At 36.2% G+C, this 12,749-nt stretch overlaps 1 protein-coding gene across 7 annotated transcripts in view; it reads right to left on the bottom strand.

Annotated features, from left to right (window-relative positions):
- LOC124233824 (R3H domain-containing protein 1-like) overlaps positions 1–12,749 on the bottom strand; it is a 181,140-nt gene that overhangs the window by 77,805 nt on the left and 90,586 nt on the right. For 3 of the 7 annotated variants that reach the window (XM_046651060.1, XM_046651059.1, XM_046651063.1), the window contains 7 exons: positions 7,988–8,047; positions 7,764–7,904; positions 3,696–3,804; positions 3,510–3,605; positions 995–1,032; positions 861–911; positions 528–754 (listed from right to left, as the gene is read on the bottom strand). In XM_046651060.1, the coding sequence (XP_046507016.1) occupies positions 528–754; positions 861–911; positions 995–1,032; positions 3,510–3,605; positions 3,696–3,804; positions 7,764–7,904; positions 7,988–8,047 (722 nt within the window). Of the gene's footprint in view, positions 1–527; positions 755–860; positions 912–994; positions 1,033–3,509; positions 3,606–3,695; positions 3,805–5,556; positions 5,690–7,763; positions 7,905–7,987; positions 8,048–12,749 lie in introns of those variants that run through there. The other 4 variants (XM_046651061.1, XM_046651062.1, XM_046651065.1 and 1 more) reach the window with 3 other exon arrangements.

Raw genomic sequence — 12,749 nt, 5'->3', positions numbered from 1 at the left:
GGCGTGTAGGTCCTCACCTCGGATCCAAACTGGTGAAGCCTGGGCTGCTGAAGCGGAATGTATGAACCTAACTGCTACGCCACTGGGCTGACCTCTCTCAGCAATTTTATTTATTGTTTGAATGACAAATGAAGAATTTTATCATAGAAAATGCAATCACTGTTAAGTAGTCCTAGGTGAGAAACCATGCCTTTCAACTATAAATAAGCAACAAAGAATTTCCAACCACCTCTGGACACTCAAACATGAGATGACTTTTCATTGAACCAGCCTGATTAAGTTTATGTCACAATAGAGGATTCTTATTTTAATTGATGTTTGTACATTGCTCTCTCTCCCAAAGAGAATGAAACCCAAATATCAATAAACATATTACCTCTTAAGTATTTTGGAGGTGCTCAATGCACTGCTGGTAGGAATTCTGTATCTTAGGATAATTACAGAAGCCACATATGATAAATAACGAGCTAAGACAACATTAACGAAACAAATGTTTTGACTGCACAGTTCCAGACAGATATTTATACCTGTTTTTGAAAGCCTGCCTATGCTTTTGCTGCTTCCAGAACTATCACCTCTTGTCAAGACTGAAATTCCACTGAAGCTGCTGGCTTTTGTTACAGCAGGCTTGAAGTTTCGGAGAGAGCTATCTGAATCCGTGCTGCTCCAGGGTCGTGGTTCAGAGTACTTCAGCTCATTCTCAGTGCTGCTTTGATGGCTATTTGCTGATCTCCCGGAAGCATCTTTATTGACCCTGTAATTTAGAAATAAAACTTTGAAAAGCTAATCGAGAAAAAGGCAGAGAATAAAGAAAAAAATGCTAAATTTTTCAAGACTGCATGAGAACATGCTCCCAATACCTAAATATCTGGCGCCTCTGCTGGGTACTACTAGCATCCTCGTCTTGGAGTCTGTTGGCATTTTAATAAGACATTTTTATTTTTATTAGCATCAGTCAGACAGTTACCAAAACAAATGTTAAAAATTCCCTTACCTTTTGTCAATAATATAATTCTCTTGGGAACACAGGGACTAAAAAGAAAGAATAGATATAAAAAGTTGAGCTTTTGTCAGATACATAATGCCACCTGTAAACAATGATGACAATAAAAATCATGCGTAGTAATATTCAAAAATGAACCCATTTTCATTATTATATATTCAAGGTATACACCAGTCTGTGATTTCACTTTACTTACTCGACAAATATTCTGATCACCGGTGCTTTTGCCCGTGGCTGTAGCAGTAAACAAGCAGCTATGCCTCAATGCAGCTTACAGCCAAACTCTTCTGGAGCTGTTAACCCTAGCTCAGGCAACCATCATTTTTCCTTGTATTATTACAACAGTCTTCTAACTAGTTTTTCAGCTACGAGTTTTTGCCCCTTTCATCCAATGTAAACAAGAGAAGTCCTAGCAATCTCTCTAAAATGTCTTTCTGATCCGATCAGAATCTGATCACTCCTCTTCCCTCTTTAATTGCTCCTTGATGTTCTTGCACAGGGGTCAGCAAACTATGGCCAGCCACCTGTTTTTACAAATAAAAGTTTTATTGGAATATAGCTACGCCCATCATTTACGTACTATCTATGCCTGCTTTCACATTAAAAAGGCAGATCTGAGCTGTTGCAATAAAGACTGTATGAAAAAGCCAAAAATACTTATTATCTGGCCCTTTATAGGAAAAGTTTGCTGACGTTTGCCCTAGTTAAAAGCCCAACCACCTTAACTAGCTTTCAAGATCAAGTCATCTGCTTCCTGCTTATTTCTCCAATCTAACCTTTCCTTACTTCCTGTGTCACACACACTATAATCCAACCACTCCGAATCTTTCGACTCCTCATGTGTCAAGTTCTCCTTTATCTCCGGGCCTCTGCAAATTCTGACCCTCTACTTGGAACACTTCACTCCTTTAGGTCTCCTCTGAAGAACCTAACTGTCCTTCTTTCTCCTCAATTTTGGTGTATGGTGCTTCTGTGCCATGTCCCATTATTTGTGGTGCTTCTCTGCTGTGCCGCCTATATTACCTTTATGACTCTACACAAATCACCATATTGCCATTAGCTGGCTACTCAGCAAGGGTAGAGACTTCATTTGTCTTATAAACCAGATAGAGAAATACATCTAGCTTAGGCTCTGAGTTCAGAAGACCTGGGTTGAAATCCCAACTTGGGTCATTTTCTAGCTGTATGATCTTTGGCTAGCTTACTTAGCTTCCTGGAGCCTCAGTTTCTTTATCTGTAAAATAAAAATAACAATAATATCTACCATATATAGGGTTGTTTGGGGGATAAATTATTATAACTGTCCATGAATATGTTCTCCAGTGCCCAGCACAGCACCTACTGTAGGTGTTCAATAAGATTTGTTGAATGAATATTCTGAACTCAACTGGTAGTCTAGATTTTAATGTTATTTACTTTGTTTTTTTATACAGAGGAAATTTCTGTATCTGGCAGTGTCAACACAAATTACATACATTCATATATCCTTGAAAGGTGCCGAGTACTGCACAGAGCAGATATTGGTAAGACCAAACTAATTCTCTTCTCAAACTTATGCATAAAATAATTGGCCACTTAACAGATCTCTTTTGTATAATCTCTTATAAAGTGGAAAACAAATATTAGTCTAAAATTTCAACTGGCTTTATTATTTATTTATTTTTTTGTGAGGAAGATTGGCCCTGAGCTAACATTTGTGCCAATCTTCCTCTATTTTGCATGTGGGACCCCACAACAGTGTGGCTTGGCAAGTGGTGTTAGGTCTGTGGCCAGGATTTGAATCTGCGAACCCTGCGCCACCAAAGCAGAGTTGGTCAACTTAACCACCATGCCACTGGGCTGGCCCCGAATTAGCTTTAGCTTTATTTTAAAAGAAACAAGTTATTTATCAAGAAAAACCCACTAGGGGCTGGCCCCGTGGCCGAGTGGTTAAGTTCACGCGCTCCGCTGCAGGCAGCCCAGTGTTTCGTTGGTTCGAATCCTGGGCGCGGACATGGCACTGCTCATCAAACCATGCTGAGGCAGCGTCCCACATGCCACAACTAGAAGGACCCACAACGAAGAATATAATACAACTATGTATCGGGGAGCTTTGGGGAGAAAAAAGGAAAAAATTAAAATCTTAAAAAAAAAAAAAAAGGAAAAACCCACTAACAAGTAGGACTTAGAGCACATGACTTTGCAGACAGTAACTAATGTTCTACAAATCTCACGTCTGTGAGAATCCTGGAAGAAAAAATATTACACAAAATATCTATTCAGTCCAACATACTACTCCTGTAGTCTATCTGCTTCCCACGTCTGAAAAATTTATAACGCAACGTAGTATTACATAAAAAGCTATTAAATTATTAACATGAACAAGGCAGATCTCAATATTTTAAAAGGTGACTTTATAAGTAACACATGTAGTTAAAAATAAATGTGATCAATAGATTAGAGGAGCCTCTATGATGCAATTAGCATAAATTCTAACATGAAGACCTAAATATCAGTCAGTACATACATCTTGGGAAAATATTCGGTCTCTAGCTCTCTGGTACTCTTCTTCTCTTTCTTCTATAGATTTGCTTCTTCTGTCATCTTTCAAACGTATTCTCATCTAAAGAAAAAAGAACAATTAATTCTTGGGAAAATGATTTGCTAGTATAAGTCCTGCACTTGTAAAAATACTCTAATTGTGCTAGATTACCTGGTTATCATCTTTGTCAAAGCTAGAGTTATCTCTCTTGAGGATATATCGTTTCTGAAAGTCTTCACCTTTATCATCCTTAATATGTTCATTAAATTTCTGATCAGGTCTAAAAAATACCCAGGGGAACAAAAAAGATAATACATAATATTTAGAGAAAAGTTAAATATAATATTTTATGAAAAGTAATAAAAACTATCACTCACTAGTGCCATTAATAGATAGTTACATTATCTCACTTACTCCTCACAATAATTTTATGAGAAAATATTACCTCCTGCATGTTATGATTGAAAGGCCGTATGAAACACAGTGTGGGCTCTGGCATCAGAATGCTCAGGTTCAAATGTTCAGCTTTACCACTTTCGTTGCTTTAGGATTTGCACAAGTTACTCAACCTTTCTATTCCCTAGTTTCATCGTTTGTAAATGGTAATTATAGTGTACCTACTTCATGGGGTTGTTCTGAGATGAAATGAATTAATAGATGAACAAAACTTAATACAGTAAACATTCAGTAAAAGTTTGGTATTATTACAAATATTACTAAGAAAACTGAGGTTCAAATGGCTTAAGCAACTGTCCAAGGTCAAAGGCCTAGTGCATGACCAAGTCATGGCTGGAGCTGCGGTACGTACGACTCAAAGCCTGTACTGTCTCTTTGCATTGCTCTAAGTCTAAGAAAAAATCTGGGATAAAGAAAAAAGTATAGCACTGTATTTTATGTTATACTCCTAGAGTACCCAGTTTGATGTTATATAATTGAAAGTAATCAAATATTTTTATTTGATTTAAGAGAGTACTTCAAGATGCAATCAAGTGACCAAGAATTCTTAATTACAGCAGGGTACATTGAAGCAAGTTAACAAAGAGAAGTTCTTTTTTGAGGGTCAATTTTGTAACCTAAGGTAATGATTATGAAATCTCAACAAAATATTTTATGGCTGACTTGGTCTTTCCTCTATGGAAATGTGGCAAGATCTACTGAGATCCAGAAGACAGACAAGATTGTGGCCCTTGGAAAATCACAGTTATGTAAAATTTCACTTTCTAAATATACTTTCAGCTTTAACAAATTAATTCATTCAACACATGATTTAATACCATCCTATTATAAAATTAGAATTACTCTTTTAAAACAATACATAAAAAACATATTTACAGGCTATAAAGAAAGTCTAATTGAACCCCTAAGTAGTTTTTTTTACATATAGTTTAAATATATATTATACAGTCACATATTAATTATGAATACCTCAGGGAAGTTTCTAAACCAAATAATGACATTTTTAGCAATCTTGACCAGATATTCCATTACATATGGTATTCAAGTAACACTTCTGAATATTTGTTTTAACATAGTGAGTTTTTAGTAAAGTATTGTATCTACCTCTCAAAGTATGCAAAAGAAGATTTAAAAATGAAAATTATCTAAGTAAGCTGAAGTAGATCTCTATGTTAAAATATACTTAGATAAGTGAAACAGAGAGTAGATAACCACATAAAGCCATACACAGAACTAAAGAGAAAAATAAAAAGAATAAAAATAGTTTCATGATCAAACTGATTAGAAAAAGACTGCTTTCTTTAGGAGTTTGAATGATTGTCTATTTAGTCTGACAACGGCAGTATGTTGTTATTTCTGTCACATGATCGCCCCATTTACTTATAGCAACTATTTTTGATAGTTGTTTAAAGTCACATTTTCTTATTCAAGGAGTTTGTACTTGGGTGAGAGATTATTGTTCCAAAGTGAACTATCAGGTTTAACCAAGGGCCTAGCAACTTTTCTAAGAGCAGCTGGATTCCCAAACATCAAATAGCATTGGCAGGCATTTCAGCTAACCTTAAGACTGTCTTACCTCTTTCTTTTATAGATGCCTGAATTTACTGCCCTGCAATCGCCACCTTCCCGCTCCATTGAGACACCCCAGTGGGCACCGGGTTGTTGACATCCACAACACTACTGGTTCAAGGCTGGAGCGGGTAATCTGCCTATGAGGAAAACGTAAGTTTGTTTTTATTCAGTGTGGAGCAGATCTCTAAGGTTTTCTGATTTACAATCTTCTTCATGTTCCAGAAGATATAAAATAAGAATACAGTGTAACTTCAATGATCCGAAATGACTAGTTATAATTATGCTATTGATCCATTCTTCAAGTACATCATAAACATCTGTTTAGCTAAACTTTTGATTACCTTGATAAAGAGAACCCTAAAGCTTTGCGACATCCATAGCATTCAAATAACTGAGGTTACACTGTATTGAAAACCTTAGAGAGTCACCAGTCAAAATGTTAGTCAAAATGCCTGCTAATGTACATGTGCTTGGGTATCCAGCAGCTCCGAGTAACACTGAAAGGTACTGGTTAAATGATTTAGAGCTCAATTCACCTTCCGTCCAGCTAATATTTAATGGTCACTATTCTACTTCAGCCATGACATAACTAACTGGGAAAAAACTAATTGATGAGGATATTTTAAAAAGACTAAAGGTCAGAAAGAGGAAAATTAAATCAGATTTACATTTGCAGGTAAAATTTAATCCCTAAGGAAAGGTTCAAAGACATCTATATTCATTAATTTAAGTTTAGTCGTAGCAACAACCATTTAAAAATACATACATCTATTTAGTTGACAAAATACTATTTGAAATGGAAGAAAATCAACTTAGTTTGAACAAACCACATGGCAGCTATAAGGTGTAAGGGCCATTATAATAGAAGTGACATAAGCGAATTCAATATAACCACGCAAACAGAATGGTTCATAGATAAGACCCTGAGAGAAGTCTACCTTAAGAAAGCTAGAAAAATAATGAACTAAAAAGCATTATTTATGACACCTGAAGTTGACTGCAGCTCATTACCACAGATGCATTGCTGCCACGTGTGAGATTGATACAGAAAATGCTTTTGATAAGCAAATCCCTACCAAAGTACAAATTTTAGTTGAACTCAACAAGCTGCTTTAGGATTAGCTTTACAAATAGGCAGAAGAGGTGCTGTGTCCACGTTACAATTTTAGATGCCTCTGCCTTGGGGCTTTGCCTCCCAAAGACCAGCACTGACAATCTATTTTACTAACACTATAAAGCTATCACTTTTTAAAAAAGATTTTATTTTTCCTTTTTTTCCCAAAGCCCCCTGGTACATAGTTGTGTATTTTTAGTTGTGGGTCCTTCTAGTTGTGGCATGTGGGGTGTCACCTCAGCATGGCTTGACAAGTGGTGCCATGTCCATGCCCAGGATTTGAACTGGAGAAACTCCGGGCCACTGAAGCGGAGCACGTGAACTTAACCATTTGGCCATGGGGCCAGCCTCGCTATCACTTTCTAAAGCAAATGTCTCCTCCTATAATTTTCCTCAGCAAATTTTATGTAGCCCAGAATGGGGACACAACATTATGGATAATACTGTATTAACCATCAGTCCTACCTTCTTGAGATTTATGGGAGAAATGGGGTAAAAACACAGATGGAAAGAATGGTAAACTGATAGATTAATTAAAAGTAAGCGTGTCAGAATTTGCCTTTTTTTTTTGGGGGGTGAGGAAAATAAGTCCTGAGCTAACATCTGTGCCAATCTTCCTGTTTTGTATGTGGGATGCCACCACAGCAATGGCTTGATGAGCGGTGTGTAGGTCCATGACTGGGATCGGAACCTGTGAACCGTGGACTGCTGAAGCGGAGCACAAGAACTTAACCTCTATGCCACGGGGCCGGCCCCACTTTTTTTTTTTTTTTAAACAAATTTCCCTGACGTTGGGCATTGCTATCTAAATTACATTAGTTTAAAAATCCATGAGAATGGTTATATTACTGATATTATGACCTTCGAGGGTTTTTTAAAACCAGTCCTCATTCATCTGCCTTACTTCACTCTAGACAGGTGCACTCTGTATCTAGTGAGCCAAATGTATTTTTTGGTCCTATCATATAGGACCATATGTTATTATGAAGCTTAATTAGGCTGCTAAAACATGGAAAACCTCAGAAGAAAGGTGCTATAGAAAGGTAAAGTATTATTACACATATAAATAACATATACCTGCATTTCTGTATACTTACATTCTTGTATTGCTAGTTTTGTTGACTATGACGGACTTCCCACTTTGATCAACATTGTGGTCTAATCCAAAGTAAGCTGCTACTCTGTGTAACAGCATCCTATGGTAAGATGTCATTGGGGGGAATTTTTTACGTGGAGACCTAGAAGGAGAAGAAAAACTAATTTAGTAAATCAAGGAGAACGGTGATGACAATTTGTTTTCTTGTTAAATATCAGGACTTACTCATTATTACCAATGAAATCTAAAATTTCTTGTTCCAATTTCAACAGCATCATTCTGTCCCTGAAACAAAATATGAAGACTCTTATATGTAACACTTAACACTGAAATAATCATAAATGTTGAATTTATACTGCTAAATTTCTTTTCCTAAAAACACATCAGGAATATCACAAGCTTGATGCTAGAATAGTTACATGCTTTCTAAAGAAGTAATGTTCTAAAAGAATGAAAGATAACATTTAAATTTTTTATTATGGAAAATTTCACACATACACAAATGTAGAGAGAATAGTGTAATGAACCTCAATGTAACCATTACCCAACTTCAACAATTATCAACTTGTGGCCATCCTTAAAAGAGAGATATTTTGATCTGCTAAGTATCACTATATTGGAGCCTGTTCTGCAAACAGATAATAACCTCGTATTAGTCTTTACTTCCTTACTCAGTAAGCTGAGAGGTAGCAGGAAAACAGACATCTTTAGTTAGGCTCATGATTTTGTTATGCTGAACTCCATAGAAACAGTACTCTAAAGAACATGCAATGCCAGCAACGACAGGAATACTCCTATGGGAATCCAATGCTAGTCTATAGATAGAACTCTAGAAGAAAAGTATGAACTACATTACTAACTAACTCAGGAGAAGACTTTCAAGTCATTCCGTAAATTGCTACTATATATTTCTAACACTTTGGGAATTTTTCCCATAAAAGTCAAAATGAACCAAAGGCCTCCAACATGTAAAATAAACAAGGACTCTAGGGAGTACCTGCATGTGCTCCTTTGGACCACTAGGGTCCTACTACTTCACGCACTTAGAGTGTAATAAATTCATGGTAGCATTCCCCAAAGGACCTCCCTGCTCACACACCAAGAACACGGCTCAAGAGCGTATTCCTGCACTCACTGGAAATTTCATGTGCATGAGAGAAAAAAAAGAAAACTCATATAATGTTAAAGCTGGAAGTAGCTTTACAGATCATTCACTCCTATTCCTGAAATTTTACAGATCAAGAAAACTAGCCCAAGAGGTTAACGTTTCCCTCCCAAAGAAATTCCAAAGTAGATCTTCTCCAATTCTAACAGAGATGACAGTGCCCCCTGCCTAAGTCACCTGCAAGTCTACACATCAGCCCTGAGTTTGATCCTCCCTCTACCTCTACGCAAAAGAAGTCTCAGAAAACCGAGTAATATTTCACCATACTTTTTAAAATATTAGTTGAAAAATCAAGAGAAATACATGCCTACATGGTGATGTCAAACCCAAAGCTAACAGCAGGATTACATTTTAACAAATCTAGCAACATTCAATTTTGCCCCCAAACCTGATTCTCCTTTAGTTTCCCCATCTCAGTAAGTGGCACCACCTTCCACCCAGTATATTGTGCTCGAAGCATTTCTGGCCCATTATAATCCGTTTTCTAACCCTCCTATGCACTTAATTACTACTGCAAATTTTATCTACCTTCTATCCATTTTTCTTCTATTTCCACTGCCACGACCTTGGATCCAAGCGATCAGGATCTCTAGCTTGACTACTCCAATAGTAGAATACTGTCTCTCTCTATTCTTCCCTTGTTTTCCTCCTCATCTATTCTACCTGGAGCATCCAAGATCTTTCAAAAACACACGTGACCACACATCATTGCCTTGGTTAAATATTTATCACAGGTTTCCCACCGCTCTTAGGTTAGAACTGACAATCTGTAACGTGGCCTAGAAGGCAGGCATGGTCGGGTCTTTACCTACCTCTTTAGCCTCATCTCCTGCCCCTTACTCACAAAACTTTTATCATCTCGGCTTATCTCTGTACTTGCCAAGCCCCTTCCTTTCTCAGGTTCCTTGAACGTGCTCTTTCCTTTGCCTGGAACAACTTATCATATTCTTTCTTAAAACTTGTTTCTTTTATACTTTTCTTTAATAGTATTTATCACAACTATCATTATATAGTTATCTGGACTCTATATAGAGGTGCTCAACAAATATATTTGCATGGAGTAAGTTAATCAAATTATTTCATCCAGAAGGTCTTTTAACATTTATTTTCCTTAAATTCTAGGGGGAGGACAACGAATTTTTACTTCATAAGGTTCCCCCATGCAAAAAAATTATTTATTTAACTATAAGACCTCCTTTTCTTTTAACTCTTTAGGGTCAATTTATCTTGAGATGATATAATTTTCAGTAACTTTCCCGATACATTTTATACACTTATGGTAGGAAAAAAAAAGGAATCCGAGGCAGGCAATTTATTCAGCGTTCACGAAATGGTGCATTTAAATTGGTTTCCTGTGTTTTGAGCTAAACAACAGGCATACGATATATGAAATGCTCTTCAGTGAATGTACTGCCAATAAAAAGAAATTTCTGTTGTCTCCATGAAAGAAAACAAATTATAACAATTTTACTAGCCATTGATACAAATTAAGGCTTTTTTCTTACTTTCACATGTAGATCTATAGATTGCAGAGGACTTTCTATTATTATCTTGACCAGTTTATTTAAATTAAGTTCCCCTGCTTCGTTTACTAAACTTTTAGTTACTAAAAAGTAGAACTTGTTAGAAAAATAAGGCTGATAATTTCCTTAAGTTCTTAAGATGTACACTTCCTGCATTTTATCCACTATAGCTTAGTCCAAGCTTCTGAATTTTCAAATCTATAATCAAAGTTAGATACTTTGGTAATGGTCCTAAGTTAAAAATTAATAATCCTTTATAGAAGCACTACATATAGGACTCTCAGAGATCCACAAATTACTTTTCTTAAGGCATAAGGTTTAGCACATGAACCTAAAAGTCGTTACACTTATTGAAATTGTTATTATATAACCTTTACAAGGAACCAATACATGCTGTCTATTATTAAATAATAAAAATAAGGATCTCAATCAAAATGATCAATAAACTAGGGGTTGGCCCACCGGCATGGCGGAGTGGCATGGCCGTTAAGTTCAGGCGCTCCACTTTGGTGGCCCGGGGTTTGTGGGTTCGGATTCTGGGTGCGGACCTACACACTGCTCTTCAAGCCATGCCATGGTGGCATTCCATGTACAAAAAATAGAGGAAGACTGGCAACAGATGTTAGCTCAGGGCCAATCTTCCTCAGGAAAAAAAAAGATCAATAAACTACTGCCTAAAGTTAAAATGAAGAAGCAACAATCTTTTAGTTATCAGTGTTCTAGTCATTACACTAGAACTAACTTTAGAGAAAGTGTGTGTAGCTAGTATACCCAGTGGCAAAGAAAAAAGAAGAAACCAATAACACTTCCATCTGACCACCCCCTTCCCAGTGTTCCATGTGATCTTGGTCAAATATCCGTAATAGATAAGAAATAAAATTACTTAAACCTTATCTCTAATAAAAGCAATTTTAGAAAGTATTTCAAACACAGAGCAATTACACAATGTTCCCCAGAACAAAACAAATAACTTAAAAAACATCCATTCCCAGGATTAATCCATGGGGTTGTTCCCCTCCATTAGAGATTTAATACAGTTACCCGTATTATCCTTATGTCTTTAGTACATATGGAATGTACACAAAATGAGTATAAAATCAACACAAAAAAGGGTACAACATCATGTCAGTGAGTGTAATCTCTATCAAGAACAACTTCAGGTTCCTAGGTTCTAAATTCAGTAATGAGTAGTTAGTGTAGCCTCTGAAAATATTTCTTGCAAACAGGAATTCCAGATAAAGTATTATTTAACATCTGAAGTGAGTTTATTTACTGGGCTGAGAAGAAGCTAAAGATGTAACGATATGAAGAAAAATTTTGAAATGAAAGGTTGACTAAATTTTATAGCACTAAAAATAAACCTGCTTAACATCTTGAAAGCTTTAGTGGAAATCTGCCACATTTCTGACTAATTTCGTAACACGTACATCTGGTAATTAATTGTGTGTTTCATTGAGGGAACACTGAGCCATCAATGAAGCAAATCTGATTTCTCACAAAATTCAACATCAGCGACATTTCCCAATCCACACTGACATTAGTAATAACTTATCATTAGCCACTACATTAATTATTCACCTATATATTAATTTAAATAAAAACATATACACAGAAGGAATAAAGTACTGATACATGGTATAACACGGATGAAGCTTGAAAATATGATAAGTGAATGAAGCCAGTCACAAAAGACCACATATATATGATTTCATTCATATGCGATGTCCAAAACAGGGAAATCAGTAGAACCAAACTAGATTAGGGCTTGGGGATGAGAAACGTAACAGCAAAAGAGTGCGGGATTTCTTTTTGGGGTGATGAAAAAGTTCTAAAATTGACTGTAGTGTTGGTTGCACAGATCTATGAATATACTAAAAACTATTAAATTGTACACTTTAAAAATGCATATGCAGATAACTTAAAAACTTTTGCATTTGTAGAGGAAAACAGAGAACTGCACAATAGAAAAATATTTTAGAAAGCATAAAAATAGATTTCTAATCTTTGTCCTTATTGATGTCTCTCCTACACATACAGAAGAAAGAAAAATTCTGCCTGTTTAGGATCCTATCTCGTTTTACTTAAACTGGCTATGTATTATCTACCTTCCCTGTTATTCCTCAACCCACTAAGTTGTGCTTCCCACCATCCTACACCAAATGAAGAGGCTTGTTAAAATGGCCAGCAACTTCCTAGCAATCTAATGGATTGTTTTTGGTACTTCTATTTTCATCTCCCTGTTATTTTATTTTCCATGAAACTATTCCCCCCTGGCTGCCTTCTAAGACAAATGCCCTCA

This window comes from Equus quagga, unplaced genomic scaffold (assembly GCF_021613505.1).
Source record: "Equus quagga isolate Etosha38 unplaced genomic scaffold, UCLA_HA_Equagga_1.0 252_RagTag, whole genome shotgun sequence".
Lineage (NCBI taxonomy): Eukaryota > Metazoa > Chordata > Mammalia > Perissodactyla > Equidae > Equus > Equus quagga.
This window is presented reverse-complemented; position numbering and strand designations above follow the sequence as displayed.